This window comes from Amblyomma americanum, chromosome 7 (assembly GCF_052857255.1).
Source record: "Amblyomma americanum isolate KBUSLIRL-KWMA chromosome 7, ASM5285725v1, whole genome shotgun sequence".
Taxonomy (NCBI): domain Eukaryota; kingdom Metazoa; phylum Arthropoda; class Arachnida; order Ixodida; family Ixodidae; genus Amblyomma; species Amblyomma americanum.
In genome coordinates this window covers 129831713-129853129 of record NC_135503.1, presented here as the reverse complement: position 1 = coordinate 129853129, position 21417 = coordinate 129831713, and the positions used below count along the sequence as shown (strand labels likewise).

The following is a 21417-nucleotide window of genomic DNA, read 5'->3' as shown; positions in this document are numbered from 1 at the left end:
TTTTTTCTCGTTACTGCATTTTGCTCAAGGACACCGCTCTGAGTGCTTCGAAATTACAACTTGGGCTGCATTTATAAAGCATAAATATAAATTATCAGAAAGTATAACTTGTCCCTAATTCAATACACTTGATATGAACTGAGAAGTAAAAAGTTACAGGATTGCACTTAAGCCTGCTTAAGAATGGAAATGTGAAAGCGTGTCACTTTCCTGTTTTTCTGCGCTCATTTTTCATTTTTAATTGAAATGTCTATGCTTTTGTTTGAATTTATTTTAATGCTGGGTTCTTTGATTTTGTATTTTTATTTTATTTTAATTCGCTTATTTTTGTTTATTTTTATTTTATTGCACATTTGTTTTTAATTGCAGCAGTAGTAGTAGTAGTATGTTTATTTGGCCATTTTATATACAATATGCCCTCGAGGTGAGGCTAAAGGAGGTAGACCAAGCATACCTCCTGACAAGGCCTACACCCCGATCACACATCATGGAAAACGGGGGCCGAATGGACAAAAGATAAAAAACAATGAGCAAACATGATCACAATAGAAAATAGTTAATGATAGACAATAATAAATATCAATTAACAATAAACGAAACATTTCATAATATGCACATTCAAAAAAATAATAAAGGAAACAGAACACAAACACTCACTCAAACTAAGTATACAGAATTAGCTGAAATTTAACCGGGGGGGAAAAGAATCGTCAGTTTTTTCTTGAATACGGACACACTATAACTTTCTAAAGCAATCTGAGTAAGATACTGGTAGGCATTACACAATGTTATAATTTGATAATCGGTTGTTTGTTTACCATAATTTGTTCTGGGTCTTGCAGTAGATAGGGCAACGGAACGTAGACCATACGCAACGTTTCTTGAATTATAAGTATTATAAAAAGAGCTAAAGTCATGCTTGACTTTATAAAAAATGTGAAGAGCCAAGCTAAAATTGTATGAAATAAAAAAATTGCGAACATAAAATGTTTCAAAAAGATTTGCTTCAACAGATGAACTTGAACTTAATAAACGTAGAGCTCTTTTCTGGAGAGAAAGCAATTTGTATGAACCAGTTTTGTTGCATGTACCCCAGACTAGGTTGCAATACACCAGGTGAGAATGAACAAGGGCAAAATATAACTCTTTTTAACTTGTAATGGGAGGAGATGTCTAACACGATAAATAACATAAATAGATCTGGCCATTTTTAGTCTAATGTAGTTTATATGATCACTCCAACCCAAATCGCTACGAAAAAACACACCAAGGAACCGGCAACTATGAACTTGCTCGATGTTAAAGTCATTAAAAAATAGTTTGATGTGATGATCTAATGGTTTGTTTTTTGGATGGAAGAGCATAAACTTTGTTTTGTTTACGTTTAATTGAAGTTGATTAACATAGAGCCAAACCGCTAACTCCTCAAGCCAGGCATTACATTGGTGTTCAATTACTTGGAGACTGGAGCCGGAAAAAAAGACGTTAGTATCGTCGGCATACATCATGATATTAGGAGTTAATGGAATGTTTACAATGTCATTAATATAGAGAATAAATAAAAGTGGTCCCAAAATTGAACCCTGAGGGACACCGAATTTTATCATACCAAAACTGGATTTTACATCATGAATCTTAGTGTACTGTATCCGTGAAGTTAGATAACTTTCCAAAAGTGAATTTGCCACTCCACGGATCCCGTAAGTCTTTAATTTATGGAGAAGTATTGTATGTTGCACAGAATCGAAAGCTTTCCGTAGGTCAAGAAAAATTCCAACAGAAAAAAGCTTAGTTTCAAAATTGTTAATTATAGAGTTTTTAATATCTAACAGAGCAGATTCTGTTGATTTACCGGCCTGAAAGCCATACTGTTGGGGGCAGATAAGATGTTTAGCTTGTAAGAAATTGTTTAGTCGCCTATAGAGTACACGCTCAGCTAACTTCGAAAACAGTGGCAATACCGAAATAGGACGGTAATTATTTGGGTCATTTTTGTTGCCTCCTTTGAATAAAACGGTAACGCGCGCGACTTTTAATTTGCTAGGGAATACACCAGAAAGTAGCATTCTGTTACAAATATGCGTAAGAGGGCCAGCAATAATATTTACAGCACATTTCATAGGAAAAGCAGCAACTTCGTCATCTCCAGGTGAGCAGGTGTTCCTAAATGAATTAATGATAGAAATAACTTCATCCACTGAAGTAGGGGACAAAAATATAGATTCAGTACTGCAAGAGGGTAAGTATGAGTCGACAGTCCGGGTTGAATGACAGCTAGCAGAAGGTCGGTATGCTCCGGCAGCTAAAAAGTGTTCATTCAGCATATTGGCAAGTGAAACTCCAGCATAATTCACACCATTGACTTTCAGCTCAGAGGGAAGACAATTCTTCCTGTTCCCTATAATAACGTTAATACCTTGCCAAAGTAATTTAGGATTGTGTAAGATAGACGAAAACTTATTAATATAGAAAAAAGATTTAGCTTTCTTTAGATCTGAGTTTAATTTATTTCGAAACTTCTTAAACTTAACTAAATCATCCGGGCATCGTGTTTCCAAAAAACGAGAGAACATTTTGTTCTTTTCTTTAATTTGTTTCAAAAGTGCTCCTGTCATCCATTCTTTTCTAGCCTTTCTATGTTTTTTTATAGTTTGAGTTGGGAACGCGGCGTAATAGCATTCAAGCAGCTTCTGAATAAATATATCATAAGCACGGGACGAGTCATTTTCACCATATACATCTACCCAATTAATTGTATACAACAAGTGACAAAATCTGGAGGTGCTCTTTTCATCATTAACTCTACGAGCGTGAACGGGTTTATTCAATTTGGTCGTATCAGGAAAAAGTGAAAAGAAAGGCAAGTGATCACTAATACCAGAAGAAAAAACACCGGATATGCAACTCTGAGGTGGGAAATTACTGAAGCACAAATCAATTAATGTTTCAGAGTGCAAGGATATGCGAGTAGGCAATTCAATAGTATTGTCACAACCATTAGACAGTATTATTTCATTTAAATTAATCTTCAGAGCGTTATCCTCCAAAAAGTTAATATTGAAGTCACCTAGCACAATGATACGCCAGTTGTTTTGGTTTGCAAACTTCAGAAAACAATCAATGAAGCGAAAAAAATTGTCAGAATTTCCTTGAGGGGGGCGATACACAACCATAATGGCAACTCTATGAAAAGGAATGCAGACAGTTTCAAAATCAGTACAAACAAGTGAATAATCCGACAAGACCTCAAAGCACAAATAATTTTGCACATATAAATTTACAACCCCACCACGCTTTCCATCTCGAAATACTGAAATGGGTTTGTAACCAGGAAACTCGCTGACATCTGCATTTGAGGTAAACCATGTTTCAGTGAAGGCAATAAGGTCAAAATTAAAGTTCAGTTAAGTTAATTCAGCTTCTACTTCTGATTTATTTTTTAGGCTTTGACAGTTCAAGTGGTAAAGAGATAGTGTGTTGCGAGGATTGTAAGCACCGTCCTTTAGAAAGTCGGTGAATGACTCGGCAGTAAAATAAGCCATTGTTGAGCAGGCGTACTACGCAGACTCGCAGCAACAGTAATTAAACCATCTTATCAATGTCCTCCTCACAAGCGATCCTGATGGCTCGTGCACCAGGTTTATTTATTTATTAGTTACCTGCATCGCCCCGCAGGGCATTACAGCAGGGGGGTACAGACTTCATTTATAGGTATAAAGCAATTATTGCAGTGCATGGAAAAATGCTTCGTTAGATGTAATACATGCAATGCTCGATGGCAAACTGTTCCAGTCCCGAACAGTTCTAACAAAAAAAGAATAACACAAGACGTCACCCTTGCAAGAAAATTCTCTGACCTTCAAACAGTGGTCTAGTCGCTTTGATATATAATGAGGTGCCTGGATATATTGTTCGCGGTTTATGCCAGTTTTTGAATAATAAATCTCATGGAAAAATTTCAATCTGATGTACCTTCTACGGTCCTTCAACTCTTGCCAGTTAAGTTTTCGTTTGCTTTCCGTCATACTAACTTGCCAATTATAATTACCAAGAACAAATCTAACTGCCCTATTCTGAATTTTCTCTAATTTTCCTACACACTCAGATGTGTGTGGGTCCCAGCAAACACATCCATATTCAAGTATGGAGCGTACGTAACTGAAATACAGCTGTGTTTTTAAGTTACTTGGTAAATGGCTAAAATTCCGCCGTAGAAAACCCAAACGTGACGCTGCCTTATTCGCAATATAATTAATGTGCTTATTCCATCGTAAGTCCGATGTAAAAAAGACGCCTAGATATTTAAATGACTTGCTTATGTTGAGAGTAAGATCATTAATTCTATACCTATACGGATGATTAGCACGTTTTCTTGTGAAGGTGACGTGAACAGTTTTGTTTATATTTAAGGACATGTCCCAACGTACACACCAGTCTGCCACAGTATCTAAATCAGTTTGCAGGATTTGTGAATCAGAAGTGGAATTTACTACTCTGTAAACAACACAATCATCGGCAAACATCCTGAATGAAGACTGTATGCCAACTGAAATATCATTAATATACAGCAAAAACAAAAGTGGTCCCAATACTGAGCCTTGGGGAACTCCCGACGTAACTGGTGCATACTGTGAAGAAATACCGTTCAGAACAACAGCCTGCCTTCGTAACGACAGATATTCTGCAATCCACGCAATTATTTTACAATCCAGGTTATACGCTTTCAATTTGGAGAGAAGAAGACTGTGCGCGACAACATCAAATGCCTTGCGGAAATCCAAGAAAACGCAGTCCACAATTTGTTGCTTATCGATTGCCGATGCCAAATCATGAACGAACTCCACCAGCTGCGTATTGCAGGAAAATCCACGCCTGAAACCATGTTGCTTTCGAGCGTAGATCTTTCCTTCCTTAGACCAGACGAAAGCGTACTTCATTTCCTTAGCCTTCATTTTAGCGAGCCACAGTAAATTCCTGCTAGAAGCCGTCAGGTTATCAAAGAATCGAATGTCATCTTCGCATTCTTTGCGCTTTGAAATCCAGTCTGTTTTTGTGGATCGGTTGGCAAAACGGATCAAAACCACACGCACCTTGTCTGGTTGAGATGGAAGGCAGTGTAGCCATTCAATGTCCTTTGCAACAAGTGTGGGCAAGTCAAGCTTCACAGCAAGGCTGTTTACTTTGCTCAGTAAATCTTCACCATCTGTCACAGGTATTCCATGTATTTCCATGTTTTGCGCCTACTGTACTGGCTCAGATCGTTCAATTCCTGACGCAGTTTTCGAATTTGCTGCCCGTCCTGGTTTGCCTCAATGTCGTCAACTCTCTTACGCAGGAGCTCGATTTCCTTGTCATGCCTATTAGATACTTCGAGCAATTTGTCATACGTGTCAGACATATGTTGTACAGAAATTTCAATGCTTGAAACGGTTTCCTTCAAAGATGTCAGATCATCCACTTTGGTCGTGAGATTTGCCAAAGCCTTACTAATCTCAGCAAGCTGTTTGCATAGGACCGCAGAAGATGCATTACTGCTGCTATCCTGACTGCGAGACACCGAAGATCGACATGTCAAGCATTTCAAGGCTTTTCTTAATTCAGCATTTTTTGCTTTGAAACTCCGCTCCCCAACCCCTGCACACTTCCCTATATGAAACCTTTGACAGCAATCCGCACAAGTTATAAATTCTTCACCATCTATAATGTCTTCGTAGCATGCAGAACAAGGATCAAACTTTTCAGATGACATTGCAAGCAAGACACTAGAGCATGGGCAGCAGTGGCAGCAGTGGCGGCAGTATGCACTGGCAGCTTAACAACAGTAAGAAAAGACAACTAACCTGCAAATTCAAAACAGTTGTTTGAGCACTCTTGTGCAGCAACGTGCCACCGCCACCGCTGCCCGATGTGTGAAGGCTCTCGACGACCTGCGCAGCCTTATAGCCAGAAGGAAGGGGCGTATCTTCACGTGATGACAGCACGATAGGCAGCCGCACACGGTGCGTCAACGAAGCCAGCAGAATGCAGATCGCGCGTGATACGGAAATTCTTGCAGACGGGCAGCAGCGAAGGAACTGCAAATTCAAAACAGTTGTTTGAGCACTCTTGTGCAGCAACGTGCCACCGCCACCGCTGCCCGATGTGTTCATCTTGTTCTTTTTATTTTAATTCTCTCAATTTTATTTTTTTTATTTATTCCTCATTTTATTTTGTTTTATACAACATAAGCTTTCTCATGCATCTACTTCGTTTTTCATCGAATCAGCCACACAAAACCCACTCCTCACGCAGCAGTTAATTGTATAGTTCAATGATGATTTCAATCCGTCAAGAAAATTTTTTCCATTTCAAGATGTACTCACACACTACCTAACATAAACTTTTTCACATCTGTCTGTATAAGACGAGAGGATCGTGCGGACAAAATTTGCTTGCACGTCTTGCGTACACTTTTACATTATAAAATCAATGCAATTCATTAACTAATTACTATTCGTCAACAACATTTCTCCGCCTTTAAGATATACGGACACACTACGTAACACAATTCAAATTTTTCACCTCCACCTATAAGGACCACAGGTTCGTGCGGCCCAAATTTGCGGAGTTAGTTGCTGAAGGTCACCGTGACAATTCCCCTTTTGGCAATATGCTTATTGTAATTGCTATCCCAACCGCATGTTGCAGCCAATGAGAAACAAGGTTGAAAAAAATATACTACCAGTCTCATAGGTGCGACATCTCCTATGTAACAGGGCCTTCATGGATGCGTAATCGGTATTCAGCGTGGTTTGAACAATAAGGTTTGAAGAAACCTTACATGGACATCCCGCTTATATAAAGCGATTTGGTGTTGTTGGCAGCCGTGTTGCGAGGACAGATTACTCCGAAAGTCTTTGTATAGCAATTAGGTTTATTTCTTACATTTTTTAATTCATTTTAAATATTTCTCACATGCGACAACTTTTACAGCGCTTTCAAAACGCCAGATACGGTTGTTTGCGAACGTGTGACTCTCTAGTAGAGCCAACAACGTGCTAAAGAGGAAGCCTTCGAATAGTAAAGAATTTGGGGGCCTTCACAACCACATTCTTAAAAAACAAAGTGGGATAGCATTTCGGCTGCCTGCTGTTGTGTTTACAATGAGTGCCTGATGTCCTTGAGTGAAAAATCCAGTTGGAACCCACTCCATTGCTCTTATTTTCTGTGCATGAGTCATCATCTTTTAGAATATTTGTGAATCTTCCAATGGATTATCACTTATACTATTTCGACACACTTATGCACCTGAAGCTATTTTCTTGTGTCGGCCTCCTTAAAAAATTTGGGGTCCTTTGTAATTTTGGTTTGGGCCAGCTTCCGAAATATGGGCGCTGCTCAGACATTTGAATTACATGGTGTCAAAGAATGGTTTACTGCTGGTGACGTCGTGTTGATGACGTCAGCGCCCCATCAATCACATACGTAGATTGCGAGGCATCCTCATACCACTCCTGGTGTAGTGGTGCTGCGGTTGAGCGATGCGCCACTTAGCCGGCAGGTGGATGTTTTGATGGCAGCCACCTGTTGGACTGTGAGGTCCTGGCAGCTCTTCTCGAGCTCTCATAAGACCCATATTCGCTGTGATCTTCACTAGACTATCTCTCGGCCTGTCAGCTTACGCGTAGTGTCTCGATGGGGAGGTGCCCATTGAATTGAAGTTATTTGATATAATTTCGCTGGAACCTAGAAGCGCGGGTAGATTTCCTACAAACCTTTGGACAGGTTGCCACCTTCCAACCGTGGTAGGTGGGCCAGCTGCTTTTTGTGACATGGACTGACTGTCACATATAATAGTGAGTCTAAAATAAAACTATGAAGGAAAGAGGTGTGAAGAAGACGACGTGTATTAACCGAAGACTAAAGGAGATGAAGAAGAAGCATTCGGTGAGGTAGAGAGAGATTATTGGTGGAAAACAGAAGGAGAAGACGACGACAATGCTTACGGAGACTAACGCCAAGGCTATAAAAGGGCGAGGGAGAGCGAGGCACGGGGGGGGGGGGGGGGTACAGAGAAGCGGAGGCTCCGCCGGGTCAGGGACGCTTCGGCTGGAAGAGAGCTACGCCGGCTACTGCTCCGGTGAGCTCGCGTTCTACGCCTTCGCTTCGTGGACTTCCTGCCGTGCCTGAGCCCGTTCCGGGAGTTTACTGAGGACGCAACCACTTGCTACTGCCAGGGGTGTCTCCAATGCTGTTGCCACCCATCCGGGTGGTGCCCCAACGCCAACAACACCGGCATCACATCCACGGGCGTTTCGAGCAGGAGTTTGTGCGACGCAGCCAGTGACGCCTCCAGCGACCTCAGCCGCAGCACGTCGAACGCCGCCTCGATACCGGCTACTGGACCCATACAACGCTGCAGCCGCACCGAGCCAACCGTGAGCACGAACGCCGACCGCTAACAGCAGAACGCTGGTAGTCGACGCTGGTAGCAGTGTTCCCTGGTCGCGTCTATTTATAGTCGTTTTGTTTTGTGTTAATTCGTTTGTTAGTCTTGTGTGCTATTGTGTGTGTCACGTAGGGTGTATTAAATGTGCGTCTGTGTGGGTACGCCTGTCGCCTAGTCCATTCTTTCGGTTCGAGTGTTCTCCGGGGAGCTCCGTGACACTGACGGACGTCGGGTTTTTTCCAGGAAAACGACCTCTAAGGCTTCCGCATTCTTATCGAACGTACTTTGTGTTCACCGGTTGGAACTGCATGCTGGTGCGGCTTGACCTCACAGATACTCAAAAAAGTTTCAAAAAGCTATTAGTGCCATTTAGGGGTCCTCCGGAGAGAAACCGGTGATGACACGACCCGCACTCCGTTTTTGAAGCGGAAGCTTCACTGCGCTAAATAAAGCCGATTTTGTCGAACGTTGCCGGTTGACTTTGAAGTAAGCCAAAGGTCAAGTGTATCTATGGGCCTCACCATTTGTGGTCCACTATGGTCTCGCACCACTTGACTTTTGACCTTTCGATTCGCCGGTAGAGGGCGGCAGAATAGTCACATGACAATCGCGTATGTCGCGCGATGGAAACTAGCGTCGTGACGTCTTTCTGGGGGGAATATATAGGCCGCAGTGTTGTAATAACCTCTCACTATCAACCATTAATTTAACTGCCACCTGTCAGGGTGGCAGAATGGGCACGCTGTCTATCAAGTGTACGGAACGCACTTGACGTTACAGGCGCCAAGCCGCGTCTAGTTGCCCGATACACCAAAGCTTTTGCTCTGTAACCAGGCTCAGCATTAGTTAAAACAGCTAATTTTTTAACCTTTTTCAACTTGTAAAACGCCATTTTTACTTAACTTCCCCTGATTGTCCTTATAGCACGGTAATATCTCCCTACAGGTTAGTCCTCAGTGTTCTTAAGTTTAAAAGAGAAACTTGTCTTACCTTACACTTACATTGAGGGGTTCTACGAATTTCATTAAACTGAAGTGATACATGTAGTCTTGGAAGAGCAAGGACACATAACGAACAGTATGAAAAAAACATCTAAAGAACATCGAGACACCTGACGTATTTCGTACTGGTTGAGCCCGAGCAGACATATTTGTTCCTAAGCTTTTTTTGTTCTCCACACTGCTGTCAATGAAGAGTAGAACTCTAAGCGAATTATCAGTGCTTCGCAATGTTCCGATGCAAATGAGGCGCTGACAAGCGTTTCAAGTTTCCAAACGGGAAGGAATTCCTGCCAGTTTTCGTTATTTTAACTGGGAGAGCTTCCAGGTCTATTTTTACTCTCAGGGTCGACTGGTAGCGATACAGGCAAGAGAATAGTCGGAAACGACGTATTTGGACTGCTTACGAGAAGTGTATGCTTTGCGTAATGCTTTTTTAACCTTTTTTGCAACTCTAGCTTTGGAAATAACCGAAGAAATAATTACGCGACCAGGAAATAAAAGCTATTTGGCGTTCATTACACAATAATTTTCTAATCGACTGATATGAGCATTCACCGACGCATTAGATAGATACGCGTAATATCACATTTTTAATTTTTTATAAAGTACGCAGCTAAAGCCCTGTGTGCTTGCTTTTTGTCGCTATGCAACGCTACTATGATAAACATACACGGTATGTTGCGAACAAAAAGCAAGCCAGCGCCAACACAGTAGATTATTTGGATTTCAAGAGGGTAGAAACGGATAGCGCACGGACATGCCGATACTCACACGTCACACACCCACTGTCACAGATCTCTCCGGAGAACACTCGGACCGAAAGAATGGACTAGGCGCCAGGTGTACCCACACAGACGCACGTTTAATACACCTTACGTGACACACGCACTAGAACAAAAAACTAACAAACAAAATAAAACAAAATACAAAGACTATCAACACACGACCCGGCAGCAATTTTACTCGCGTCTACTACTAGCGTTCTACTGTTAGTGGTCGGCGTTCGTGCTCACGGTTGGTTCGGTGCGGATGCGTGTTGTATGGGTCCAGTAGCCGGCGTCGAGGTGGCGTTCGACGTGCTCAGGTTGGCATCGCTGGCGGCATCGTTCGCTGCGTCGTACAAGTTCTCGGTCCAAGCACCGAGTGGAGGTTTATGCCGGTGATGTTGGCGTTGGGGGCACCACCCGGATGCGTGGAAACAGCGCTGGAGACACCTCTGGCCGTAGCAGGTGGTAGCGTCCACCGTTGACTCCCCGGAACGGACTCAGGAACGACAGGAAGTCCGCGCTGAGGCCGTAGAACACGAGCTCACCGGAGCAGTAGCCGGTGTCGCTCTCTTCCAGCCGAGGCGTCCCTGACCCGCCTGAGCCTACGCTTCTCTGTTCTTCGGCCCCGTGCCTCGCTCTCTCACGCGCTGCTTTTATAACCATGGCATTTCTCCACGTAATCCTTGTCGTCATCCTCTTCTTTTTCTCAACCTCCACCAATCATTTCTCTCCACCTCACCGAATACTTCATCTTCTTTATTCTTCGGTTAATCCACGTCATTCTTATCGCCATCCTCGTCGTCTTCTACAAACCTTTTGCATTCATACTTTTATTTCAGGCCCCCTATCATATGTGACATTCACTGAGAGCAGAACCTGTGGAGACTCCACCCCTTCTGCAGCTCTATCCTTGGGCTAGAGCTTGTTTTATTCCAACGCACCCACAGACCTGCGAAACAGTACACGTCCCCTAATTGTTTTTATTTCTTCCTTCTCTCCTCTCAAGTATTTTCTTTCTTTTCTGGCGGTGAAGTTTAAGAGCCCAACCGGAGTGAGCAAGCAGACTCCGTATACCTTATAACCCCCGTGTAATAGTGGTTTCGCTGGTGTTTTGTGGCTGCATAAAAGTACTTTTCTAGCGCGTGTTAGCGTGGTGAACATTCATTACGAATCTACAACTATTGATGGCTGGCTTGCTTACGGCAACTATGTTAGACCAAACCACATCGTTTTTGGCTTCAGTCTAGTTACATGATTATTGTTTCTACGTATCTTAAACTTCTTGGATAAAGCAACGTGTGATGCCTTACAGATTATGGCTAACAGCTAAACTTTGCGATCTGAGAACTGTATTACAGTACCAAACTCAAAAGACACGAGGTGAAGTACCAATCACATCCATGATACTGCTCAATCAGTTAAAGGCAACTAAGATATTAAGCCACCCTATATGCACACAACAGCAGTCTTTCTGAACAGAGCAAGGAGTTGTTAAGCTGTGGGCGCTTGAGAGCGACCCCAAGCTTTGTCGCCATCAGCTGCTATGGCAGCCGGATCATGTCCACTTCAGGCAAAAGAACTCTTGCGTCAATTTTCGATTTTAGCACTCCTGCTCCGGCGGCGAGGACCTTATCCCACCAAACACGATAATCACACCACCTGTATTGTGCTCCCTTTCCTGAATCCAGAAGAAGAAAATGAAATCTCAAAATACGGTACGATAACCCTTTCGAGTTAAAGGCGCCGATTTAGTTTCGGTGTGCTGCGCCTGAGCGCCACTCGTTAAGCGCGAGAGTTCCGAAAAAATTTTAACACATCCTGCGTAGCGAACGGACTCGTGTTATAAGAAAAGTAAGCTACGTGCTGCATTCAGTGCTGGAAATCACAGTGAGGAAGAACAGATTTCTCCGGCGGCAAGCTGCAAAATGGAAATATCTTCGCGAAGATACCAAAGCAATGAAATTATTAACAAGGCCAAGAGGCTGCTTTTTCGTCGAGTGACCAGCAGCCTCATTTTGTAACTTGCGAACGCTAGGCCACTTCACACATTGCCGCAATATTTCTCGTTCATCTCACCCTTACATGTCGCTCATAAATATTGCCTCCACCAATTCTGTCCTCTGTCCAGAATTATTCGCAGTTTTTGGGGGAGACTAAGAAGACTGCAGAGTATCATAGAGCTCACCCATGTCAAACAGTAGCAGAAGGGCAGGGAGAACCGCCAACGTCTTCATTGCCGATCTCACGTTCGTGCCTTATGACTTCGAGCTTGCAAAAACGGCGGCAGTGCCTTCAGTGTCGTCCTGATTCTTTAATACAGCGAGCTTATCTCTGCAGTTTTATTTTTTGCCAAATGCTGGGGAACTACAGTTCGGCCACTCTAGTCAGCAGCCGCGTCATAGCTTCCCCAAAAGCCGGAAATATTTTCAACTGGCTTCAGTTACGCTTTTCTTTATGTGCTCCTGCCTTCGCTGATACGATCATTTTGCCCGGTGAAAGTTGCTCCTGTATTTTCGCTGCGGACGGCTCTTGCTGTTTAGTAGCAGTAAATTCAAAATAAGCAGCTTCTGTGCTATCTAGTTAGCAGGACCTTACTTAGCTGCAAAACCTGAAGCTGTTATGTGAGTCAGGCTTCTTAGCGGTAGAAAAATAACACTGCTATGCATTTTGTTTTAGAATTTATACAGCACTTTCAGTGTTTCCTTTTCACGAACGATAATACTCTGAATGATTCCGCCCATATTCAAGAGTTATGAAAAAGAGCAGCAGAGTCAGATACAAACGACTGCCTAATAAGGCAGATCTAGAACAGAAAGATCAGTGGGATACCAACACTGACTTGCATCGCAAAACACATGTCAAAATTAAAATTATCATGTAGAATTCACTCCTAAGAACAAAATATTCAAGCCACCCACCGTGTCCGCTCTCATTACACAGTAGAATACTAGCAGATAACCAACCCTTAAAACAAATATTTTCGCCAGCAACAAAACTACAGAGAAAACAAAAGCCCATCGAGTGGTATTGCTTCTGGTGTGCATTTAAAATCGTATTTTCTACCCGGTCCACTAAGGAGTGTGTCCCACCAATTTGTTTCAAATTTCACAACTTATGAGAAGCTACAAATGGCAGTACAGCCAGCGATGGAAAGGAAAATTATTCTATCGACGTTAAGAGATATAAAGTAACTCGGGTGAATGGGCAAGCCTAAAGCACTGATATCGTTTGTCATATTAAGCACAATAATCCTAATAAATCGCGCAAGTGACTGTGCGGCACGGTGACCGAGCGCATACCGAGATAAGGAGCGCTAAATCGGCAGCGTCAGGACCCTACATGTTTCTCCGCTGGCCTTCGCATGGGTAACGCTCTAGAGCTGCGTTCGCTATAGTGTCATTCCTGAATCATGAGGCAGTCAGCGGTAAACCTGTGTCCTGGACTAAACCTTTTCTTCGCTTTTTACAGGCTCTGCAGGCCGTGGGACAGTATCAGCTGGAAAGCCGCTCGTGTCTTCAATGGCTATCACCGTCGCAAATGTTTCTGTTGACTGATCTACGCATGCGGATCTCAAGAAAGCTGCAGTTTCGTCATACAAAGCCATCCTTGACATCATTGGCTCTAGACCTGCCAAAGATGGCCCCCTGGCGCCGATCACCGATTATTTAAAGACCGGCAACTTTGTGGATCGTTGCAGTCAGCGGCAAACCTGTGTCCTGGACTAAACCTTTTCTTCGCTTTTGGCAGGTGAGTGTGCATTGCACCTGCTGTAATTCATCACTTTTCGGGTTTTGCCGCTGACTGCACCATGTCTTCTTTGTGTACATCTTGCTCAAATGCCATACCGAAAGATGGAAAATTTATGACTTGTACCTGTGAGAGCGAATTTCGCTTAGGGAAAAAGTGCTCGTCAGTTACTGATAACGCCCACAAGAAGATGAGTAAAGTAACACGCGAAACGTGGAAGTTTCCTTCATGCAAGGTTGATTCTAAGCAACCTGACATAGCATCCACCCCTGGTGATGGTTCATTCTCGCAGCAGCTGTCTGCTCTGAATATAAAATTGGATTCTCTGACAACTGTTTCAGAACTGATGGTGAAAATTTAAGATCTGTTGTTGGTCACGGAAACTGGTGAAAAGGTTGCTTCTGCAGTCGAGGACATAGAGTCCGCTATTGATTTCCTTTCGTCACGGTATGACGCGGTGCTTGCTACAGTAACTACTAATCATGCTGAGCTTGCAGACCTTCGATCACAAAATCAAAAACTCTCTTCAACAGTAGCTTCCCAGACACAGGTGATTGGCAGGATGAGTGGGGAGATAAATGATCTCGAACAATACAGCAGAAGATGTAACTTCGAGATTCAAGGCCTTGCCGTCAAATCTGATGAAAACCTGAACTCTTCATTAAGTACCTTGGCAGGCAAGCTAAACATAACCGATTTTCAACAAGCAGATATCTCGGCAATACATTGACTGCCATCCAGTGGCGACTATATTCCACCGATTCTAGTGCGAACTCGGTCAATTTCTGTTAAGCAGAAGTGGCTGGGGGCTCGGAAGGGCCTTCCTGATTTGGTGCAAGACGATCAGTTTCTTCGGCTGTTTTTTTAATGAGAACCTGTCTCGGGTTAATCGCGAGTTGTTCCGACTAGCAAGGTCTCAAGGCAAAGAAAAAGGTTTTTTATTAGTCTGGACTAAAAAGGGGATGGTCCTCGCAAGACAGTCCGAAGGCGCACCTCATTCGCATCAACAGGCTTTCGGTTCTTGAAACACTAACATAATTATGTCTGGCATCAGACATTCGTGAAGTGTTCCGATTGTTCTGAAGTCCGGAAGTTCTTTCAGTATCACACAGGCAATTCATTTCAGTTTACTCATGTTAATATTCGCAGTATACGGAAACACTGGGACCATTTTTGGTCGCTAACTAACCATTTTCATTCAAGTTTTGACGTTGTTGCTATCACGGAAGTGAACGTTTCGTCAGATGTGTTATCACATTTCTCGCTGCCAGGTTACCAGTCATATTCTTACACTCGTCTATAACGAACAGGAGGAGGAATCGCAGTTTTTGTTAAATATTCTTGGTCCGTTTCTGAAAATAGTATTCCTTTCACTCAAGCAGTAGTTACGCTCCACCTGAGTACTCCTTGGTTGTCGTTGGTTCTCCTTACAATTTACCGCTCTCCGTGTTGTAACAGTCGCATCTTTTTAGCTGAGCTTGATTGTGCAATATCATCATTCTTCCGTGAATAACACGCGTTCATTGTCGGTGATATGAATATCAATATTCTACGCCTCACTGTGCCAGCGGTCTCAGATTATCTGGACACTTTATCAAAGTGGGGATTAGAGACAAAAATTCACAGCCCTACACGTGAGGAATACTTATCTGGGCATCTGGTCGCGTCTTGCATCGACCACAAAAACGCGCGTACTCAAAACCTCTCGGTACAGTCTGCTGTGGTTTGCTGCTCGTAAAGAGATGGTTCCAGCGACCTTGCATCTATGAGCAGCCAGCAGAAAGTATCAGTACTTGATTATAAGCGTCTTGATGAAAAACTAGCAAAGCATGATTGGGATTCTTATATTGATAGTGATGACAGATTTGTCGAAGTTTTTCGTTCACACAAAGCTCAATCTTCACGCATTGTGATTGTTAAGCAACGAAATTTAGACAATAAGTGAATGTCACCCGTATTATTGGAAGTCATTAAAGAGAAAGATCTGCTCTGGGCTCGATCAAGACGTGTCCCAAACTGTTCTGAACTACGACTGCAATTTAAACGTGAATGAAACCGTGTGAATGCCATGATCCGTCTCGCCAAGCGCAACCACTTTAGGTCTAAGCTTAACGAGACACGTTTTAACAGCAAGAAAACATGGTCGCTGGTAAATAATCTGAAAGAAGTGAGCGCTGCTGTTTATAATGATACATATTTTATCTCTAATTTTCATAAAGATGGACAGAGTATAGCGAATGACTTTAACAACCTATTTTCTCTGGTCCCTGGTACATCTCGGACCCCGCCTACCGACTCTCCTATGCCTCCCAGTGTGATGTAATCTGTTTTCCTTACTGATATTACCGAAAGCGATTTAAGGTGTATTTTTTCAGTCTCAAACGTAACAAATCTCCTGGTCATGACGGCTTCACGGTTTCTGAATTCTCCAGAACTTGTGAATCGAATAAAGGTATCAGTTCCAGGGGTCTAATAGCGACTTCAATGAAAACTGCTAAATTTATATCTTTGTACAAGGGTGGCTACAGAAACATTACGAACAATTACCTACCTATATCGATTCATTCATGCATCGGTCAAGTTTTCTAAAAGCATCTATTACTTGCCGTGAAAAATTTATTGAATAGTCACAGTGTTCTGTCACCTTGTAAGTACGGCTTCATACCACGAAAAGGAACAACAGTACTTCTTGAAGAATTCTCTGACTTGCTAAATTGAGCTTTCGATAAAAATCAAGTCTTATGCTCTCTTATCCTTGACGTAAGCAAGGCATTTGATAGCACCTGTCACGTTCTTTTGCTTGATAAACTTTCTGCATCAGGATTTCGCGGTTCATTTTTGCAATTTACTAACTTTTTACAAGATAGGCGGCAATATGTGTCGATAACAAAATTCCATAGCGATTTCACGGCAATAACATCCGGAGTCCCGCAAGGTTCTATATTGAGTCATTCGCTATTCAATCTATGCGTTAATGATCTTGCTAACAATGTGCCTGTTTTATTTTTCCATTATGCTGACGACACTGTTATTGTTTCGCGCGCAAAGTATTACACTGATGCAGTTACAGCATTACAGATGGCAGCTATTAAAGCCATGGACTGCTTTAAGTCTAGCCTTATCAATATTAGTACTTCTAAAATGCAACTTATATGTTTTCATAACCCATTAAAACAATTCGAGTTGTCATCCTGTTTATTTGCATACTTCCTCCTGTCTTCGTTGTAACTGTGTACTAGTTAAATATGCTAAGTCAGTCAAATATCTTGGCCTGATCTTCGACAGTGATCTCTCTTGGAACTCGCACCTTTCTTTTGTTTGCCAAAGACTTCGTGCGGTATCGTATGTGCTGTATAATATAAGGTACCTTATGCCTTTTTCTGTTCGTAAATATGTTACACATGCGCTAGCCTATAGTGTTCTTAGATATGACATCACTGTTTATAGTCACTGCACGGTGCGCTGGTAGCACAGGGTGAATTCACTTCTTCGTTCCCTTCTAAAGATTATTGCCTACGGCTTGTCTATTGATAAATGACATTGATATTTTAGAAGACTAAAGCTTCCAAGTTTTAACGCCTTGTTAACAGAAAATATTGTGCTAAAACATTTATTGTATAGTCATTTCATCGTTACATATGTTCCTGCATGTGATTTAAGAACAAAATACCGTTGCTGCATTCCTCGCTCCTCAATCCGGTACGGAAAGCGCACACGTCAGTACTATGTATCTGCCTCTTTCCATAGTTTGCCACCTAGTGTATTCCGCATGAAAACTAAATACAACCTGAAAAAAATTTTGCGGTATGTCTTTGCGTTGCTTCCTGCCCCATATTTATTCATCCTTTACTGTATTATTTTTCAAATTACTGTCATCCCTCTTGGTGGTGTAATAAGTTATGTTTCCATATTTGTCTCTCTGTGTTGTTAAGATTTTTTTAGTTGTTCTCAAGTTCGTAGCAACGTCTCAAGTTTTTGCCAATTTTCGCTGCCTGCCTGCCTGCCTGCCTGCCTGCCTGCCTGCCTGCCTGCCTGCCTGCCTGCCTGCCTGCCTGCCTGCCTGCCTGCCTGCCTGCCTGCCTGCCTGCCTGCCTGCCTGCCTGCCTGCCTGCCTGCCTGCCTGCCTGCCTGCCTGCCTGCCTGCCTGCCTGCCTGCCTGCCTGCCTGCCTGCCTGCCTGCCTGCCTGCCTGCCTGCCTGCCTGCCTGCCTGCCTGCCTGCCTGCCTGCCTGCCTGCCTGCCTGCCTGCCTGCCTGCCTGCCTGCCTGCCTGCCTGCCTGCCTGCCTGCCTGCCTGCCTGCCTGCCTGCCTGCCTGCCTGCCTGCCTGCCTGCCTGCCTGCCTGCCTGCCTGCCTGCCTGCCTGCCTGCCTGCCTGCCTGCCTGCCTGCCTGCCTGCCTGCCTGCCTGCCTGCCTGCCTGCCTGCCTGCCTGCCTGCCTGCCTGCCTGCCTGCCTGCCTGCCTGCCTGCCTGCCTGCCTGCCTGCCTGCCTGCCTGCCTGCCTGCCTGCCTGCCTGCCTGCCTGCCTGCCTGCCTGCCTGCCTGCCTGCCTGCCTGCCTGCCTGCCTGCCTGCCTGCCTGCCTGCCTGCCTGCCTGCCTGCCTGCCTGCCTGCCTGCCTGCCTGCCTGCCTGCCTGCCTGCCTGCCTGCCTGCCTGCCTGCCTGCCTGCCTGCCTGCCTGCCTGCCTGCCTGCCTGCCTGCCTGCCTGCCTGCCTGCCTGCCTGCCTGCCTGCCTGCCTGCCTGCCTGCCTGCCTGCCTGCCTGCCTGCCTGCCTGCCTGCCTGCCTGCCTGCCTGCCTGCCTGCCTGCCTGCCTGCCTGCCTGCCTGCCTGCCTGCCTGCCTGCCTGCCTGCCTGCCTGCCTGCCTGCCTGCCTGCCTGCCTGCCTGCCTGCCTGCCTGCCTGCCTGCCTGCCTGCCTGCCTGCCTGCCTGCCTGCCTGCCTGCCTGCCTGCCTGCCTGCCTGCCTGCCTGCCTGCCTGCCTGCCTGCCTGCCTGCCTGCCTGCCTGCCTGCCTGCCTGCCTGCCTGCCTGCCTGCCTGCCTGCCTGCCTGCCTGCCTGCCTGCCTGCCTGCCTGCCTGCCTGCCTGCCTGCCTGCCTGCCTGCCTGCCTGCCTGCCTGCCTGCCTGCCTGCCTGCCTGCCTGCCTGCCTGCCTGCCTGCCTGCCTGCCTGCCTGCCTGCCTGCCTGCCTGCCTGCCTGCCTGCCTGCCTGCCTGCCTGCCTGCCTGCCTGCCTGCCAGCCACAGCCAGCCACAGCCAGCCACAGCCAGCCACAGCCAGCCACAGCCAGCCACAGCCAGCCACAGCCAGCCACAGCCAGCCACAGCCAGCCACAGCCAGCCACAGCCAGCCACAGCCAGCCACAGCCAGCCACAGCCAGCCACAGCCAGCCACAGCCAGCCACAGCCAGCCACAGCCAGCCACAGCCAGCCAGATTTGTTCGCGAGAGGGAAACCTTTGAACTACTTAAACAACTTGGTTCTGAATAGAATGCTGCGGTGGTGGAAAGGCCTTCCTTGATTGCATCAGTAAATATCTAACTCTCGAGGCTGCAGCTGCATAGCAACGTATCAGTTACTGACAGCCCCGTTGGTATCTCTCATTATCATCTGCCGCGGTTGGGTTGCGTCTAATGCCGGACAACCATTGTAAGCCGGCTGAGTCCGGCACCAGGCGTGGCTATTCTACCCTAGCATATTAAGGCGAACTCGTGGTGACTCGCGGTGACCGTCCGTCCGGTGTCGTGACCTCACGGCGTCCGTCCGTTACGTCATAGATCACGTGACCGTATCCATCAGTTACATCATTGGTGACGTGATCACAACCTGCCAACTTGACTCTGAGTAAACTGCCCACTGTGGCGGGTGGCGTAATGAATACTTAAGATTACCTAAAGATCTATAATTTGACTAAAACTTGCTGTGCATAATTTTGTGGATTATGACGTCACATCAGACGAAAGGACGGTGTGACGAAAAAGGAAAGGGGCGGAAGAAGCGCACCAATAGCGGCAGCAGTGGTTGTCGCAGCCAGGCCCAAGCACATCTAGCTCCAGTGTCACAGAAGAAGAACAATCTCAGTCGGGCCCAAGCACATTTAGCGCCAGCGTCACAGAAGAACACTCTAGGTCGGGTCCCAGCACATCCAGGACCAACACACCGTGACCAAGCACATCTAACGCCAGTACCTCGCAACACCAAGAAAACCGCGTGTCTTCTCGTGGTAGTCCGTTGGCTCCCAAGCGACCCAGTGATTCCGCACCAAGCCGTTCGGACAAGCGCAGGAAGGGGGATTCCCCAACACCAAACGGCGGAGGATAACTGAACGAGTGCGTCACCGGCGGCTCGAGACTTCTCCAGTGACTAAGGCGACAGAGGCGAAACGAAAGCGTTTGCGACGGCGCAATGCTTCCTTCGCCTTCGACGAAAGCAAGGCAGGCAGAAAGGAAGCGCGAACAGACTGGCCCCATCGCGGTTACGAAAGCGACAGCAGACCAAAAGCGCCAGCAGTGGTTGTCGTCGCAGTCAGGTTCAAGCACATCTAGCGCCAGCGTCACAGAAGAAGAACAATCTCAGCCGAATCCCACCACATCAGGGTAACACATTATCACGTGTTAGCTAAATGCAAGACCCTGTGCTTAACCGAGACTTGGGCGAATCTGCAAACGGCCCCGTCAGAAGTGCGGGGGTACCACTTCATAACCGAAGCCCATCGGCCGGGAAATCAAGCTGCCGGAGCCTCCATTTACTCTCAGCCAGAAGTTGAGCTTACCCCGTCAACCTGGACGACGTTCACTATGACTGCGGAGAAGCATGCGCAATTATACTCTCGACTGGGCTCTTTGTAGCCTGTGTATACTTGGTTCCAAATCTCGGCCAAGAAGCAGCCATTGCCTTTATGAATAGTATACTACCAGCAAGCGCCAGGCATCGACCGATGGTCGTCGTCGGGGATTTCTACCAAGACGCAAGGAGCAAACAGACCTTCATCAGTGATCTACAAAGCTCGCAAGCGTTACTGTTGGTCCCACCGACGGAAACAGCAGCCACACAGCATTGCAGCTGTCTCGATCTCGTCTTCCAAATATATTCAGTAACCAAAGATCTGGAGTACATTTCAGTGCACTTCAGGAATGACAAAGCACCGGTCATAGACGTCGATCCAGTCAAACACAAGGAGTTCAGTGGACATGAATGACGAGGAGACATCTTCCCAGAGGACAACTTCGAAGCACCCACTTACTGTGATATGTCCGACACAGAAATGTACAAGCACAAGAAGCCCTTCAGAGAAGCTACTTCACTCGAATAAAAACACAGAGAATTCTTAGACAGAGCGTTGTTTCATTACATAAAAAATTCCAGACTTTCGCCGAACAGAGTTTAGAAATTCCAAAGCGTCCCCCTAATTTTTTTTCTAATCTCCCCACGTGACTCTGTCATCGTCAGATACGTTTGCGTTCTTTTGGGATCCAC

At 45.4% G+C, this 21417-nt stretch overlaps 1 protein-coding gene across 1 annotated transcript in view; it reads right to left on the bottom strand.

Moving 5' to 3' along the window:
• The window catches only part of LOC144097458 (domesticated amidase effector 2-like), a 49685-nt gene extending 37204 nt beyond the window's left edge, over positions 1 to 12481 (bottom strand). Inside the window, exon 1 of the mRNA XM_077630181.1 lies at positions 12382 to 12481. Within this exon, the coding sequence (XP_077486307.1) occupies positions 12382 to 12430 (49 nt within the window). The 5' untranslated portion in view covers positions 12431 to 12481. The remainder of the gene's footprint in view (positions 1 to 12381) is intronic.
• Positions 12482 to 21417: the final 8936 nt, after the last annotated feature.